Source organism: Toxotes jaculatrix, chromosome 9, assembly GCF_017976425.1.
Source record: "Toxotes jaculatrix isolate fToxJac2 chromosome 9, fToxJac2.pri, whole genome shotgun sequence".
NCBI classification, from domain to species: Eukaryota; Metazoa; Chordata; class Actinopteri; family Toxotidae; genus Toxotes; species Toxotes jaculatrix.
The window spans coordinates 28448464-28466151 of NC_054402.1; the positions used below are offsets into that span (position 1 = coordinate 28448464).

Sequence of the window (17688 nt, forward strand, 5' to 3'; positions counted from 1 at the left end):
TTATCAGCCGCACTGTTTACCATTCACTCTCTTTACAGCATAACCAGAGCTGTATTGACTTATTTCTAATGCAATGTCGTACAGCTGCTGCATCACATTACAGTAAAAGCTTTCAACGGGTAAAACACAGGGTGGTTTGCGATTGCGGAGAAGGTTACAGCTGACCGTGGTAGTTAATCAGAATCACATCAACAAAACAAGACAACGGTGATTCATCAGCAAGGTAACACACTTTGATATCACCTGCTGTGTAGAAACTACTCACACAATGTGCAACATGAGTTATGATCATTGTCGCTCATGGCATGATTGGGAAAATAACAGATTATTGGCTGACTTCTTCAATAAAAACAAGCGACGTTTGTTTGTTTGATTGCATGTAATTCAATACACCAGCGGCTCTTCCACTGAGCATCGTTGCCTCCAGGTATCACTGGTTGTTCGACATGAGCTGTGCATTAAGAGCATTACTTGTGATCTCCTGAGAGTTGAGTTTCCTATTATCCCTGCCTGCTAAAAACACTAAGCAGAGACAAACAATAGTTGAATAAGAAAAACCTTTATCTTCACAGGTGGAAAAAAAGGCACTATGATAAACTGCATTAGAACATGTTAGAGGCAGTTCTGGTCAAATGAAAACAGGTTCATCTTTGGCAAACAAAAGGCTCTTTTTGTAAATGTTATAAATGCATATATGAAAAACACAATCTGCTGATTCAGAGTGTAAGTGTTATGATTGGAACAATATTCCGTCTAAGAAATAATGCATATTATTGATTTTGTCTTCCACTACTAATCTAAATTGAATTTAAAAAAACAAACCTACAGTTCTCTAGATATCTGAAGTAGCTGTTCTGAATTCTCTGATAATAATTCTTAAATTATGATGGACAGAGCAGACAACACCACAACTATCTAGAGTAAAAGTCATAATTGGGACTTCTTATAGATAGTGGTAGAGGCATTAAGATAATAAACATTTCAAAGTATATGAGCATCAACGTACTTAATGTCTGAATGTTTATCGTCAAAGGTGAAAAGCTAAAAATCAGTCCAGCGATTTTTGGGGGGTTTTCAGTCTCAATGTCCCAGCGGCCGGTCGTCGTACGTGCTGTACCTCTTGACGTGGATTCGACGGACGCGCTCGCGGAGCTCGGCTCCCCCAGGCCCCTCCTCCTCCTCACTGTGAGAGCCGCAGTTGTTGTAGCTTCGACGGGTGGCCTCCAGCAGGGAGTTGTCGGGCAGCGGCATCGTCTCGTACAGCAAGGTGTTCAGGGTCTCCTCATAGATGCGTGCTTCAGGAAATTCCACCTGAGATACAGAGACAGATACTTTTTCTACTGTTTTTTTTTTTTTTAATTCAATAAACATGACAATCTGCAGGTCAAAGTGTTATGCTCTACAAAAGAATAGCTGGCGGCACAGAAAAATTGCAGTGAATTGCAGTAGAAATAAACATACAAAGATTTCTGATTAGTCATATAGACATTCATTTTACTGCGTTAAGCATATTGCACTTTTAACAGTTTGCCACTTTATAGGTTCGTGATGTGCTATTTTAATAACCCTGTTCTTTGTCTTTATATGTTACATGAAGTTCTGCATTCTGCAATATTTTATTCACTGTAATTGTACTTTATATACAAACAAGCTCTGCAAGATGTGATTTGTTTTAGTGTTTACTCCCTGAAGAGGTCGCCCTTGAGCTGAAACATCTAATGGAATAAAGTCTGAGCTGTATAACTGCCAAGCATGCGCATGCAAGTTTTCATGCTTTACTTATTTGAGCCTTCAGAGGATTTGTGTCAGTTTGAGGTAAAGTCAGACTTTGGATGAGATGAAATTATTTTGAATATGAGGAAGTTTTTCTACCTTTAATGATCTTTCATTTTCCTCTGCTCTTCTGTTTGTTAAGTTTTATTTATGCATGTCTTTGTGTACAAAGCTGATGAAAAACCTGGTGATCTATATACATGTCCAAGAAATATCAATTCCCTGTGAGAAACCTAGCTGAGTGCTCCCTTCAGTTAAACAGTGCCACGCATTGTGTCTGCCCGTATCCTCACCTTGGTCTGTTTCTTCTCTGTGGCGTAGACGATGGACGTGCAGCACACCTCCGCCAATTTGCGGCCCTGACCGTAAAAGGACCAGCAGCAGATCTCGTCTCCAATGACATCTTTGATGAAGAGGACGCGGCCGTTGAAGCTGAGAGACAGCCTGTCGAACAGCTCGATGTTCTTCAGAAGGTTGTCGTCTGAGGTACTGCGGACACAAAAGCAAACTGATGAGGAGGACAAGTGCTTCATCATTTACACCACTCTGTGGCTTGTGGCTCATTAGACGTGTCACTAGAACTGTATTTCCCTCACTGAGTAGCTTGAAGAAAAAGAAGGGGAAAAAAATCAATTACCTGGTGTAGGAGTACTTGTTATTGCTTCTGTTGTACACTAGCTTCACTACAGGCTGAGGAAAAAAAAAGAGATTAAATTTGTTTTAATATCTAAATGTGCCAACTATGAAATAATTTGGTTATTCAGACCTCTTCACTTTTTTTCACACTTTATTGTGTCATGGATTTAATTATGAACAGATGAAACTGAGATAAATCTACACTCAATAAATCGGAACGATGAACTGAAAACATGAAATCTCACAGCCGTTGCTAAGACCTGCAAGCTCGCACAATATAGACTAGTAGACTGGTGATAGTTTCCATCACAAAGGTTGTTTAGCTAAATCAATGCTCTAATGTCTCAGCATAGTGCAGCAGACCTTTTATTTTGTCGACCAATGTTACTGTACTGAGCGGACGTGGCAGTGGGTTGAGACAAAGACAGTCCTAAATTAACATCAGTTCTGAAGCCCAGGCTTTAAACCCCCTGAAACATCTGTCACTTTCCATCCAATCTGACAGAGGTTGAGAGGATGCTTCAGGAGGAATATGATGAACTGTACAAACTAGGTGTGCAAAGCTCGTAGACTCTTATCCAAGAAAACTTCGAGCTGTAACTGCTGCCAAAGAGGCATCTACAAAGTTCTGATTTAAAGATCTGAATACTTTTGGAAATGAGATTTCAGTTTTGGATTTCTAATAAATTTGCAAATATTTCTTAGAACATGTTTTGCACTTTGTCATTACAGGTTATTGAGTGTAGATTGAAAATTAGCAATTTTATCCAAAAAGAAGGAGTGAATATTTTCTGAAGCCACTGTTAAGTGCATTCATATGGGAAAATAAGCAAATATTATCTTTGTCTCAGACTAGCTGATAAATGAAATTAACAGTTATGGTTTATGGCACTTTTTCTTTGAATTCACAAGAACAAATTCCCAGAATTTTGATTATGATGTTTCTCACTGCAGAGCAGCGCTGGACTGCTGGGCTGCTCCATATTTACCTTGCTGGAAGACTGTATGAGCCTCTCCTCTTCCTTACTGGAAGTGACCACAGGTATAACACACAGGGGATGCTCTTTATTGCCCTGTCAATCAGAAATCAACATACATTGGAGAAAGTTAAAGGTATGGTGGGTAGTTATAATGTCTCAGTGTCTCAAGTCACCTTTTAATGAGACAAGAAACACATCTGAATCATTGTTTTTGTTTAGAGCATGCGCAAACATCACTAACAAAATGTGCATCCATCAGTGACACAGGTGAGCAGCTTAACCTTTTTTTTTTTATTCCATCCTTTCAATCTCTCCATCACAACGTAACATGAACCTCATCTCTCAGCCCAACCGAGATCATGAGAAACCTAGGAGTCATGACTGATGACCAGCTATCCTTCTGTAGCTATGCTGTACCGCTTTGACCATACCGCATAAGAAAAGAAAGGCCTTTCCTGACGCCACCCAACTCTTAGTACAGGCTGTGGTATCTCTCGCCACAATAACCCCCTTCTGGCAGGCTTCCCTTCATGCACTGCGTTCCTCCAAGGAACATCATCTGGAACTGCCATCCCGACACACAAGGTGATCACAGTCCAGACTGTTGTCATTTGTGGTTCCCTGATGGTGGAGCAAGTTAACTCAATGTTATCAGAACAGGGGCATCCCTCTCTACCTACAACTATCTCCTGAAGATTCACCTCTTCTGAAAGCGCCTCCTCTCATAACACTGTACTGAAACTACAGTGCTGTCCCTCACTTGGAAGTTCTCTGGTCTGCATGTTACTTACACAGTGCATGTGATAACCTTAAAGGTGGCAGGTTGTGCGTTGCTCATTCATAAACTTCTGGAAATGATGATGAATGAATGACAGTCAGTGAGCTTAGGATTCAATGGCTTGCAGCTTCACAATCTGTCCCCCTAGAAACCAGAGGATGTGTACATTCTGGCAGCCCAGCAGACACTTCTGTGATCATCTGTCAGTATGATGCATACCCACTCACACTATTCTTGCACAGGTGGTGCAGCGAACTGCCACAGCCGAGAGGCATAAACACACACTGTAGTCCACAGCAAATCAAAATCTGTGCACCTCAGAGACTGCAGCAAACTCACAGACTGCAAATTAAAGGAACTCTTAGATATTGCTGTGGAAGCAAGGAGGAGGTAAGGTGAGGATAAAATCCCCCATCATGGTATACTTTATAAAACTTTGACAATTTCACTGAGGAACAATTTACAGATAAAATAGGACTAAGGAGTCTACATGCTAGCAGCTCACCACAGCAGTGTTCTGAAACAAATGCTAACATCAGGATGTTAACATGCTCACAATAAATCGCTAATATGCTGAAATTCAGCTAAAACTAAACTAAACTTGTGTAGATGGGTTCTGAATCCTCAGAGACAACAGTCAAACATCAGATTTATTTGAAAGTGGACAGTGCTACACTTAAGGTGTTCATTCATATATTGCATTTACTAGAGTCCATTAACTTCACACTTAACCACACTTTAGAAAACACTAAAAACTTTTTTAGATTTAAAGATTGATAATGATTTTTTTTTTTTTAAAGCACACTCTGGTGTTTAAGAAGGAGAGAGAGCACAACATGTTTTTATGTATGATGTGTGTGTGATGTATATGTGACACAGACAAATCTTTTGCAACACAGGCCAAAGATTTGCATGAACACTTTGAAGCATGTTACTACAGCAAATCCTGGTGAGATAAAACTTAAAAGTCTGTTAAAGATGGGGTTCACGAACATTGGCATATCTTGGGGTCTGACCCCGATTTTGGCAAAGCCTTTGAGTCACTTCCTAGATTATGCCACAAGAGGGCATCTAGAATAAGAGACTATCTAGTCTGATTTGACAATAACACCCTTGTTATTTTCCTTGTGTTTTTGGATTCATTATGTGGGTACTTTGATACAGCCTGGCTTGAATAAAGACTTCACTTTGTCCTGGTTTTCACAGTGTGATTTTTGTAACAAGATTTATTTTTAGTGAGGTTTGTTGTTGCAAGCTCCGTCTTGGTATGAGAGTTATTTAGGAAACAAGCCCATCTTATTGGCTACACTGTTGTACTTGATTATGTTATCCAGTTTCCCTTTGCGTGGTTGATTGAACACTGCTGCAGGTTTTCACACTGAGGAAGGGCGGTTTCCAAAAGTGTTTGTGCAATGAATGGGTGTTGTGCTGTTGTGCTAGCTCTGGTTTTGTAAGTAAGTATTGTCTGAGAAACATCTATACCATGACCTGTTCTTGGGGTTTTTACTGGATAAATGAAAATTGGTGAAAACTTTTAAATATCCTTTGTCTGGAACTTGTGGAAGCACATAACCACAGCTTGAGGTTTCTCTCCTGGACCAGTCTTGACCCTGAGCTGACAACGAGCCCTATGGAGCACCACGTGGGGTCATGAGCACATCTTTCCCCAGTATATAGACCAGGAGTTCTGAGAAGCACAACACTGACTGCTTCAGGTAGTCCTAATAAGATGAAGGCTATACTGCCTACTTCTTCCCTCTAGGTCAAATATGGACAATATAGGAACGTATGATGGGAGCTGTGGAAATTGCCTCTACTCCTTTCTGCACTGAGCAGAAGTCTAGGACATTTTACCCAAAGATTAAACCTGACTATTTGTCACTGGCAAGGCTGCCTATATTTTGTTTTATTTAAAAGGTCCACAGGAGGCTTCTTACTACATCCTCTTTTCTTCTATATTCCAAATATCTGGAATGACTAACCTGCAGGGTGTTTTGGCAAAGCTCCACCAGGCCCTGGATGAGGTAATACTTTGCCTCAGCCAGCAGCTCCTGGACAGCCTGACGGCCTTTAGGTAAAGTGACTGTGCCGTCACGTAGGTAGCACAGGATGGAGCCAAAGTGTTTCCCACTGCGGTCAATCAGGATCCAACCTGAACATGAAACAGCAGACCATGTTAAGAATGTGAACATCTGCTTTCTGTAAGACACTGGTGCCAGCAAACACAGCATCTTTGACAGACAATGACACAGTAATTATGTGAGACTTCTTCAGGTGTCATCTCAGTTAAATTATTATTATGTAATTCATTTCCAGGTTTGGCTTGTTGCGATCATGATGAGCAACAGGTGTGAGTATTTAGACCTTTAAAGTTTACAACAGCAGCAGCTAAGCCATTTGTGATCAAAGGTCCCTAAATTTGCCTTGAATGCATCAATGAAGGCCCATGTTTTGTAGAAATATACAGACATGTCATGACACTCTGAACATCACTGACAGTTTTCCTTTAATCTGCAATGTCATGTTTAATAAACCATTACAATGGCAATACTAGTTGCAGTGCTAATGTAGACAAATGTGTTGTATAAGGATAACAGAAGAGTCAATTTGTGTCTGCAGTTCAGAGATGGGTTACCTTCTTTATCAGTGAACACTTCCTTCCTTCCACTGAACATGGCCTTTAGCATGGAGTTCTGCCTGGTCAATATTTGCAGTGTGGTGTAAAACAGGGTCCCACCGACATTAAGTCGAACATACTTGTTGCCCAGGCCAACCGCCCCTCGATAACTGCAGGTCTTGGTCTTGGGACAGGTCAGAGGAGAGGCTGAGGAGGTGGAGTCAGACTGGGTGTGATGATGGGACAGGCAGCTGTCTCCGGACATGTCCTTTTGGAGGTAGATGACCACCCTGCAGACGGAGGTCCGAATGTCCCCCGCCGTGGTGACAGCTACTGATGAGGCCGCCACAACCTCTCAGTGCTACAGGTCATTCCTGTCAATAAACAGAGCTCTGAACTGAAATTTTCTATGAAGCTACACAGGAAAAGTCTATGTTGGTTGAGACTGTTTAATTGGTATAAGCAGGATGCCCTGTGGATGAAGGTACTGTATGTAACACAACACAGTACAAATCGCCGACCCTGCTAAAGCCTTTTCCTCAGTTCCCTTCCCATTATATGGAGTGTGGCTGAGCAGGAAACTAAAGGGGTAGGGAGGGGGCACATATGAATGAATAGAAGGAGAAATTATAACTACAACAGCAAAGTATAACCGCTCACTTATCTTGATATGAACCAGCAGCTGCTTTACACCTCAACCACATTTTGGTAGTGGTCCCAATACCTCAATTTAACAGGGTAGTGCTGACGTTAAGTGTGCCATTATTAAAACATTATATTATTTTATTATCTAGGGCCCAGCAATGCTAACTAGTAAACATTAGGCCTTTAACTTAAAAGAGCTGTCTGCTAGTTATCTGACTAGCTCGTTTAACGTTAACCTATACGCCGAATCTGGACATAGCATCTACAGAGAGAGATCTGTCATAACGTTGGCTGACCCAACAAATGTTATTTATTTGGAAATTAACGGCTGACAAAGTTAACTATTACTGAACCAACAGCGGGCTGTGGGTTAGCCCGGATGCCCTGCTCCGTGGTACAGAAATGTTATAGACTGAACTACCTTTAAAAAAGCGACCTTTTTAAATATTTTAGTGTGTTTTGACAAAAGCCCTAACACTGTATAGGGCTATTTTAGTACCTACAAAATAGTTTAGTTTAGTACCTATCTTTTGAACATCCCATCTCTTAATACCTCATTTCAACAAGATATTACTGTAATGTTGCGCCACTCTGTTACTGCTACTTCCTACGTAGGTGTGTTTTGCTAATGTTAGCAAATGTTGACAAGAGTGACAAAACTTTCAATATGAACGCGAGACAACGCGAGGTTAGCCAAACTAACCAATAGTGAGGTGAAAATGTAGTAAAGTCAGGTTTTGTACCTAATACACAAAGAATTAGTTATTCCCTAAAAGCAATATTTAGAAAACGTCCTCGGTTCTCCAAATGTGCATGTTCAACCAAACAAAAATTACATTAAATTGCCAGATTTGTCAATGGAGTTTCCTAACGTTACTGTCCCTGCCTAAATTCAGTACTGAACAACACGTAACGTGGCATCACTTTACAAACTTTGACATTAACTTACCGACCTCTCCGTGCTGTCTTCTTCTTTTGTCGGGGACCCAGACACCTTTTAACTAGTTAACCTTTCTTTTATCGTCGTAATAGTTGTAAAAACAACTGTGAAAAGTTTTCCTCCTCCTTCTTCTTCTATTGAGCTCCCCACTTTTGGAAGCGTAGTGCTGCCCCCTACAGTCAGTAACGCGCGTTGCTTGCCGTTTCCACCATGAGCCATTTACAGTCTCCACTTAATTGAGGCATGGCATATTCATGTAGCTTACATTCCTTGTTGATTTTGACAACTGGATGTTTACATAATTATGTACTACTTTACACATACTTTCAAGCACATGGATTTTTTTTTATTATATATTATATATTAAGAATGAAATAAGATAATTTGAACCCTGGACAACTGGGTAAGCAAATCGAGCACCGTTACTACAACCTGCCCCGTGCGCAGATTATTGCAGGTTGTAGAAACGGTGAGCTCGATTTGCTTACCCAGTTGTCCAGGAATTCTACTAATTGTATTAGTTAGTATTTTGCGCGCATATTATAACTATTTTGTGGCCACAAATTGTGTAGCTCATTCCCAGCCTAAAATAAAATTCTATCAGACCGTCCCTGTCCATCGTGTCGCTTTAGCCCCTCTAATGCCTGTACCTTTGACCATAGAGAGGGTGCGCTCGATTTTCTTACCCTCTTGTCCAGGAATGATGTCAATTGTATTAGTATTTCGTGCGCACGTTATACCTAATTCGTGGCCACGAATTAGTATTTCGTGTCGTTTTTTATTGACCATGTCACCAGAGGGGCCCCGTACACAATTCTGACCTAATATCTCACAAATTAGATTTTAATAATAATTTTTATTTAGTACCTCATAATACGGTTCTTTTCCTGTCTAAAAGTGTGTGTGTGTGAGAGAGAGAGACAGAATTTCATTGTACGGCAAGGAATCTCATTTCCGTTTTAATTCCAAAGTAAAAGCCCTCTGACGCGAAATGAGAAGAGATGATAGTTGGGCGAATGAAAGTATATCACATTTAATTGCACGTTTAGCTCTGTTCTGGGTATTAGACATGATCATGGAGCCTCGGGCTTAGTGACCTCGGCGTAGAATTACATTCTGCAAAATCAAACACGCATCAACAAACGCAGCGGCGTCTGGTTTCCTTGGGGAGGACGAGGCGGAGCTTTGTCTGGTTGACTGTTAGTTGCTTTGCCACATAGTCACAAAACGAAGAGGCATCGGTATTGACGGCAAAAGCAGTTTAAACAGGTAAAATGCACATTTTCCAGTCCGAAAAGAAACTAGATACGGTTTAATATAACTGTCCGAGGAACTTAATTAGCCTCAATGAGGGTAGTGTGTTTCCAGGGTAGTGTGTGTCCAATTAGCTTTTGTGGGTATGCTAGCGAAATGTAGAATTAGCTGAGTTAATTTAACTATTTTGACAAGATAACTAAAGCTATCATTGACACTGTTAGGTAAAATAATAGTAAAGAAGAGCCTTTAGAGAAAAGAGCCTTTAAGTTGCCGCCTTTGTAGATTAACCGTAACATTTATTCTGTGAAGTTTACTCATTTACACACTATATTAGCTAATGCTAATATCATCTAGCTCATATACACAGAGAAAACCTAACGGTGTAGCTACAGGTATCTAACTAATGCTAACATTTTACATTAAGGTCCAGTGAATAAAGTTTTATGCAAAACGAGGCACTGGCTCGTTCTGCCATATGGTGCTCTCTCATCGAAGGACATAGCTCAACGAAATGTTTATTTTGCATCAACAAACATGTCCTATGTTAACGTTACTGGCAGCTTCTCGACTGGAGATAAAAACATACTATCAGCAAAATAGGTATTGTCACTGTGTGATAGCTGGATAGAAAGCCACTTGGCAGCATAAGACACGTTATCAAGCTATAAACTCTTTTGATTTTAGGGTACAGTTATATTAAGTGGCATTTTTACTGCACCTGTAAAATGTATCTTAGCTGTCCTCTGCAAAGCCTACAAGTCAAAGCTATATTACATTTAAATATGTGCACTTATTTATTATTACCTCATTTTTTGTCTCCTGTGTGATAGGCCTGTGGCCATGGCTAAAGACCCATTAGCAGAGGCAGGCTTTTATTTTGATGAACTCAACAAGCTTCGGGTCCTGGAGCCTGATGTCAGCCAAAAGACCTCAGAGCTTAAGGACGAGTGTAAAGAATTTGTGGACAGTAAGCACTTAAGATTTTGTCAGGTTCATTTTTGTTATGACTGTTTCCTCCTTTCCAATATCTACAGGAGGTACATTATCAATCTTTGTTAACCTTTTACAGAAATTGGCCAGTTTCAGAAGATAGTCGGAGGTCTTATTGAGCTGGTTGATGAATTGGCAAAAGAAGCAGAGACAGAAAAGATGAAGGTAAGCTTGACATTAAAGCTGCTTTTTATTGGTTGGTTGTACAAGTTGTTCAACTCACCTTAGTTGATTTCAGGTTTACTGTACAGTATGAGCTTCCATTTGCACATGAGAGCAAGACCAGTATTCATCTTGTGTTCTTCTCCTTTAGGCAATAGGAGCCAGGAACCTGCTAAAGTCAGTGGTAAAACAGAGGGAGGCTCAACAGCAGCAGCTTCAGGCCCTCATTGCAGAGAAGAAGATGCAACTTGAGAGGTAAACATGTGTGGGTCAGTTCCATAACCTAGTCAAAACAGTGCTGGTTTGTGCCACATAGGCCATGGTTTTCAGCCCATTTGTGCCTGAATAAAGGGGTTGTGCAGCAGGTGATCAAAATGCAGTGTGTACCAACAGTTTTCTTAGCCATCAAGCTGTGTTGGCTAAGACCGTCCGATATATTGGGACAGTCTAAAATCAAATGAAATCTTTTTCAGGTTATTTAAATTGTAGTATGTGAATCTGCTGTCACATTCTGCCACTAGTCAAGTGTCACACTGAAAGTGCATGAGAACTAGTTAGTAAAGTAGCAGAGAAGCCGAAGTAAAATGGATTATTCGGTTTGTGTTTGGTCTAAACTCACCATAACAGTTTCAACAGCTAGCTAAAAGTAAAAGATAAACCGGTGAGATAGGCTGCTAAAAGTGATAGATAACTGGTTTAAAGGTCTAGTTTCTGCAGAGTGGTACAACTTGCCTGAAAACTTGACAAACCTGACCTAAACATTGACAGTTCAATTGTATGAAAAAAAGTTTAAACAATATCCACTTTTATGTAGCGTTAGGGTGTTTTAGTTCAGGTCTCTTGCTCCAGACCAAGGGGACAAGATGATCAATTGTTGCACTTCAGTTCTGATCTGATAGAGACTGGGGACCCTGACTTTTTATAAATATGCTATGAGGAGCAAAATCTTCGATTCCTCTTTTAACATTTTCACTTAACTGACACTTAAGCTTCATTCGGTCTTCTATACATAGCATTTGTAATCGGTTTCATGTGAGTGATGGATTTAGCTTTGTTGCTTTATTATTATTTCTTATATTTACAGTGAGTTTTTCTGTCATGTTTCCTTGTCTCAGATATCGCATTGAGTATGACGCCTTATCCAAAGTGGAGTCTGAGCAGAACGAGTTCATTGACCAGTTTATTCTGCAGAAGTAAGGATGTGACTGAGACAGCAGAAACCGTACGACTTCTGCGATCACGTTTCCAGAGTGCCTGTCCTGTTTTCTCTCTTCAGAGAATTACTCTTGCTGCAACCCCCCTTTTTTTTTCGGGAAGCAATCACAAAGCTCCAACTTCATCCTAAAACACCCACACCTTCTCTTTACACCACATAAGCTACTTACTGTGGCTGTTCCTACTCTGGTCAGAGGGGGTGAGGATTCACAGTGTTTGTAAGCTTGAATAAACTTGGAACATGTAGTTTTGTTCACACCAAATATCTCAACATCTCAGACCAACATAAAAGAAGATGGAGCTATTTATACAAAAGAATATTATTTATACTATTTATACTGAAGAAATACTCTGTATATCTAGTTTTACTACTTTTTGTATCAATTGAAATACTGCATGTGCATGCATCTGTAAATACATTTTGGTTTTAAATGATAGGAAAAGCATTAACATCTTGATTAGATCATCTCCGTGTTATTTTTGCTTTTATTCTATTTTTCTGGTACAGCCAGTCTGAGGGCACAATACATGAGGCGTATGTTCTCCTCTTTCCATCTGTTATGTGTATCATTGTCTTTCATGCATTAATTAGATGACAAATGGTTATACTTGAATAATTAATGTAACTTGCACAACAAGTGTTTTTGCTGTAATGATGCTGGACAGCTAGGGGAGCAAAGTTTTACTTTGTGCTGTCATGTCTTGTTTCAGTAAAGATGACTTGATACCCAAATACTTTGATACTGTGCGGTGGTTCCCATGCTCTTGGCAAGTGAGCACGTGTCTCCAGGTGAAGTTTTACAGAGCATTTATTAACCTGTCTACATATGGAAGCCTCTTCGATTTTGAACAAACTGATACGTATTAACATACAGTGGAGATCAAAATTAGAAACTAGATTTTTTTCAGAAATAATGTAATCTTCATTGCTCAAAATCTTTGTTGTGGCTATACCATGCTACTAGAACGGTGTTTTACAAAATAACCAAGGCAAGTCAACAAAAATCTTTTTTTTTTTTTTGAGGAAAACACAATGATCAAAATTAGAGAACAGTAATGACTGTAGAACGGAGAAAGATTACAACTAAAATTTCTGAAAGTTCAGAACAGTCAACAATTAGGAAGTATACAGGCCCTTGCTTTGAATGACTTCAGCACATCTGCGGCCACAGGACATCACTTGTCTCTCACACTGCTCTGATGTGATTTTGGTCCACATTTCTACCACAGTCTCTTCCACAGTTCGGTGGCTGTAGTTTGTTTCTTAGCCATAACTTTGTCGCCAAAGGATTTTCCAGAGATTTTCTATTGGATTTAGATCAGGACTCTGGGCTTTCAGTGTTTTCAGCTTCAAGGAACTGTTTTACCCGTTTTGCTGTGTGACAGCGGGCATTGTCCTGCATGAAAATTGCTAGCTGATTGGGTGATGAACGCAGGAAAGTAACCGCATGTTGCTGAAGAAGGTTCTGATAAACATTTGCATTCACTCCTGCTGCAGAAAACATCCCCACAAACCAATGACACTTCCTCCTCCACCTTTCACTGACTTCTTTAAACACTTTGGGTTTAGTCTTTCCCCAATTTGACGACAAACATAATGTTTCCCATCAGACCCAAATAAATGTTAAACTTTTGTTTAACAAATTTTGTTAAACGTCGAGACACCGTAAGACGAGACATATCCTTACTCTGTTCAGCGCTGAACTGGCGAGCAATACCAGCTGCAGCGTTGAACCGATTGCCCATTGAGATTCTCCGCATTATCCTGTCCTCTCTTGCATTTGTCTTTCGTGGACGACCAGCCTTCTTGGGGGACTTGAATGAGTTTGTGATGTTGTAAAGATTCAGTATTTTAGAAATCACAGATCTGGAATGACCAACTTCTCTTGCTATGGCTGAAAGGGTCATCCTTTGGGCCTTCATCTGGACAACCTGCTGTTGGAGGGTCACTTTTGAACGGCTCACCATCTTGCAAAGTCAGTGAAAACTAGAAAGTTAGGCTGCCAGTTAAATAGGGTTTGTCAAATAATTAACGAGATTAGCACCAGGTACAAGATTAACACCAATAACTGGGAGGTATCTGAAAGTCTTCTCTAATTTGTAGGAAATTGTAGGTTGTTCTCTAATTTTGATCGCCACTGTAATTTCTCTAAATTCCTTCAGAGTCTGTGAAAGAAAGAGGCTGAAGATTAACTAAAAAATCATTTGGATCTGATTTTTGAAAACACTGATATCAGGTCCACCTCTACAAAAAGTGGTAAAAATACAACTTGTATGGGTCAACCTCCAAAACTCCTTGGATACTACACCTCCCATAATGCAGTGTGATCACATTTTTTGTATTCCTTTGAGTAGTGACTCGTCTTATGTAAAAACGGCGCCTATAAGATCACATATTTTAATTGTTAGGCTTTTTGTGTCTGGAGTTCCAAGCAGTAGTTTAGGTAGATCCAAAGTTGGCCAAGTGACATCAGTGAATTAAGTACTTCCCTGGGCTGAAGTGGTACTTCTGAATGGTAAAAGACACAGGCAAGATCCCTCTGTAGCTGACTTTAGCTCAGGACTCCACTCCACTTCTAAGTGGTGAACTAACCTTTATGTAATAAATAGAAAACCAGTGCTCTACATCACCTTACCTTAAAAATGCTCAGTATCTCTGCATGGCTTTTGTTTCCCAGTTTATGTTCTCTCTCAGCTTAATGTGCTACAGCTCTGACCCTTTGCATCCCTTAGTATTTGCTGTTTCTAAGTGTAGTCACCTTAAAAAAAAGAAGGTTAGTAACTGTGGACATATCTGTTTATGTCCATAATGTGACTAAAACATACACTGTAAATAAGACAACTGGGCTTTAATTATTGATAATTACTTTATTTAAAAAAAGATAAACAGTACATAGTCAACACATTTCATTCTAAGAGCAGTATGAACATGTTTAAATATTTTACTGAATTGAGCAGTAACTTCATGTTGGCTATGTAGTCACTTCACACTGAAAAAACTGAGAACAAAAACTGTAACGGCAGAGACACTCAGACCTCAGAGCCAGAAACAGTACATCCACAACTGTGAACCATGGACAGAATCCACCAACCACCCCTATGAACCTTACTTCTTGGTATACTGTAAATCAAAAAGAGAATTAAAAATTGCGACGTGTATTTATTGGTGTATTAACTTAATACTAAAAAAGGGCCTTCATCCTTACTTTATGAAGAATCCAGTCAGCATCTGCTATTGCTCTTTGGATTATCATTTGTATCCTCTCTGGGTCATCTTCATCTGAGTGGCTGTTGTAACCCTGGAAACAGTTAAAAAAAAAAAAAAAAAAAGTATTAGAGGGTTGTTTCATAAAGTATGCTCAGAAAAACTGGGTTTGATGAGAAAAGCCTGGCTTGGATGAACCAGGATTAATTTGTCTGGTGAAGATAAATCAGAGCTGATGAGATCAGACTAACTGACATCTGGTTTAAGAAATGAAACACACACCTGAGGCATCAAGTGCTCATCATATCGAATCACAACAAAGAACTCAGACACATCACGGCAACACTGAATACTCTGAGCTACTTTTACTGTGCAGATACTTCAAACTGAAAAAGATATGAGCTTGTATTTTAAGTAGTATTCATTAAGCATATCCCTTATCAAAAAGTAATAAATTTGAAATTCAGTGCACTCTGGCTCATGTTCACAGCATGATCCCACATAAATCTTATATAAATGTTATTATGTCATAAATACACCCAGTATCTTCCAGTTTATTGAGAACAGTGAACTGTACTTAATCCAATCTAACACAGCAGCCCTGCAATAAATTCTCCCTTTATGGAGCTATAATGTTCAGTTTCTGCTGAACATTATGTTGAAAAACGTGTTGACTGAACTTCCTGATCATTTTGGAGGATGCAGTTTGTGAGGAGCTCACCTGTCTTATGGTGTGCCGATAGTGCTGCTGCATTGCTGCAGTTGGCAACTGCCTGCAACATCTGAGGAGAAACCGATAGAGCTGCACTGGTGTCTGGACCAACTCAGCTCCAGCTAAAGGCGGCATTTCTTCCTCCTCGGACGTCAACTGACAACTACTGTTAATGAAAATATAAGGTCAAGGTTTTTTTGGGGGGGTTGGGGTTCAGCTAGCTGATAAGATATTTCAATATTAATCCTAGAAATACCAATTCAGTAAGACGTCCTGGCTTTGAATTTACATTCATGTACAAAGCACTGGAAAAGTGATGTTACAGGTGTAACTCACAGTGCATGGCTTTGCACTTGTGCACTGTGAGTTATATCTGTAATATAACGTGTGTCACGTGTCAGTAAGACAGACATGATTTGATATTGCTCGGTATCTGCTGGATGTATACACAGGCAACTTTTAGCTAACACATTAACAACATAACAACTGACACTATGTCAGGGCTGAATTTCTGACAGATTATTTTTATATTATTATAAGTTCTTCTGGCCCCAGCACTTTAACAGCCACAGATTATGATACAATGTTGTTATGCCATTATGTGGTGAGTGAATGCAACGCTACTTCGCAGTTGTAAGATTAGGATTCCGCCTTCTGTTATGCCTGCGTGTAATTCAAACATCAGTCTTACGTCTGTTTTTTTTTTTTTTTTAACATTAAAACAGCATGTTTATTTGTCCGGGAGGTCTTTAATTAGTATGCTATGCTAATGTCACATCCTGGTATCCTTGAACACCCATGCTGTTTTTTTTTTTTTATGCTGGCTGTTTATCCTCTTTATCCTAAGGTGACCCATGCTAGCTACATATGCTGTCGTGAGTTAGCTGATCTGCAGGTAAACATTGTGTAGATAAAATTTGTCTAGCAGCTGAATAACTAGCTGTAGCCTTCGCATCGCAGTAGTTACACAAACTGTCAGGTTAAGCTTACTGTTGCTGTGAAGTAAGGTGACGGCTGTTAGTATGTCCCCGGCATCTTAAAAATCTCCTCTGAGTCACACTATCAAACTCTACTGAACACGGATGTTTTTAAGGCTGTCTTCTTCTTCGTGTTTTTTTTTTCCATCCATGTTGCCTTGGAACACTGTCGCCCTCTGCTGCCTGCTCTGAAAACCACAGGCAAACACAGCTGTTCATTTTATACTACACTGTATATCCACGGCTAATACTTTATGAATTACTCTATTTATTTGACGTCTGTAGATTATTAGCTTACACACAGTATTGATTCATAGCTCCAGCTCGACCTACAAAGCTACAACATAAAAATCAGGGCCAGAACCAGCTAACCAGCTAACCTACCACACCACCCACCCTCAGACACCAAAAAGAAAGATTCTAAAACTTTTTCCATTATTTACGTTTTCCAGATTTGATTCATATAGTTAACTGCTCAGTTGTATTTTAAGTAAATTGTATTTCCCTTCATGAAGGTCTAGATACTGTTTTAAGGCATTTTCCACACTACCAGGAACACAGTTCTGCTGTATTAATTATTAATTCATTCATGTGGATTGATGTAAATGTAGATCAATTCAAACATACAGTCTAAAAAGATCATTGTATTCCCATAAAACCTCTACCAGGTTTTCATTATAGAATAGAATTCCTCCCAGTTAGGCATGACCTCAGTGTCTTCAGTGGTAATTACAGCTGTGATTAAAATGGTGCTAGCATCAATATTTCAAGAAACAAAATTCCAAATAATAATAAAAGAAT

At 39.7% G+C, this 17688-nt stretch overlaps 3 protein-coding genes across 4 annotated transcripts; 1 reads left to right on the forward strand and 2 right to left on the reverse strand.

The window, feature by feature from the left end:
* Positions 1-543: 543 nt before the first annotated feature.
* Positions 544-8519, reverse strand: tnfaip1 (tumor necrosis factor, alpha-induced protein 1 (endothelial)). Of its 2 annotated transcripts, none has more exons than XM_041047107.1 (7): positions 8379-8519; positions 6803-7158; positions 6150-6319; positions 3399-3482; positions 2411-2463; positions 2067-2262; positions 544-1311 (listed from the first exon to the last, which is right to left on the reverse strand). In XM_041047107.1, exons 2-7 carry the CDS (start codon positions 7047-7049, stop codon positions 1081-1083), a joined length of 981 nt encoding a protein of 326 aa, XP_040903041.1. In that variant the 5' UTR covers positions 7050-7158; positions 8379-8519; the 3' UTR covers positions 544-1080. The 2 variants fall into 2 exon arrangements, with proteins under 2 accessions (XP_040903041.1, XP_040903040.1); XM_041047106.1 differs by having other exon boundaries at positions 8383-8513.
* A 1016-nt stretch (positions 8520-9535) lies between these two features.
* ift20 (intraflagellar transport 20 homolog (Chlamydomonas)) lies at positions 9536-12720 on the forward strand. Its single transcript, XM_041045540.1, has 5 exons — positions 9536-9638; positions 10457-10593; positions 10696-10781; positions 10930-11033; positions 11894-12720. Exons 2-5 carry the CDS (start codon positions 10467-10469, stop codon positions 11973-11975), a joined length of 399 nt encoding a protein of 132 aa, XP_040901474.1. The 5' UTR covers positions 9536-9638; positions 10457-10466; the 3' UTR covers positions 11976-12720.
* Positions 12721-14847: 2127 nt separating this feature from the next.
* On the reverse strand, positions 14848-17029 carry lyrm9 (LYR motif containing 9). Its single transcript, XM_041046708.1, has 4 exons — positions 16901-17029; positions 15920-16076; positions 15200-15292; positions 14848-15114 (listed from the first exon to the last, which is right to left on the reverse strand). The coding sequence occupies exons 2-4, from the start codon at positions 16043-16045 to the stop codon at positions 15100-15102; spliced, it is 234 nt and encodes a 77-aa protein (XP_040902642.1). The 5' UTR covers positions 16046-16076; positions 16901-17029; the 3' UTR covers positions 14848-15099.
* Positions 17030-17688: the final 659 nt, after the last annotated feature.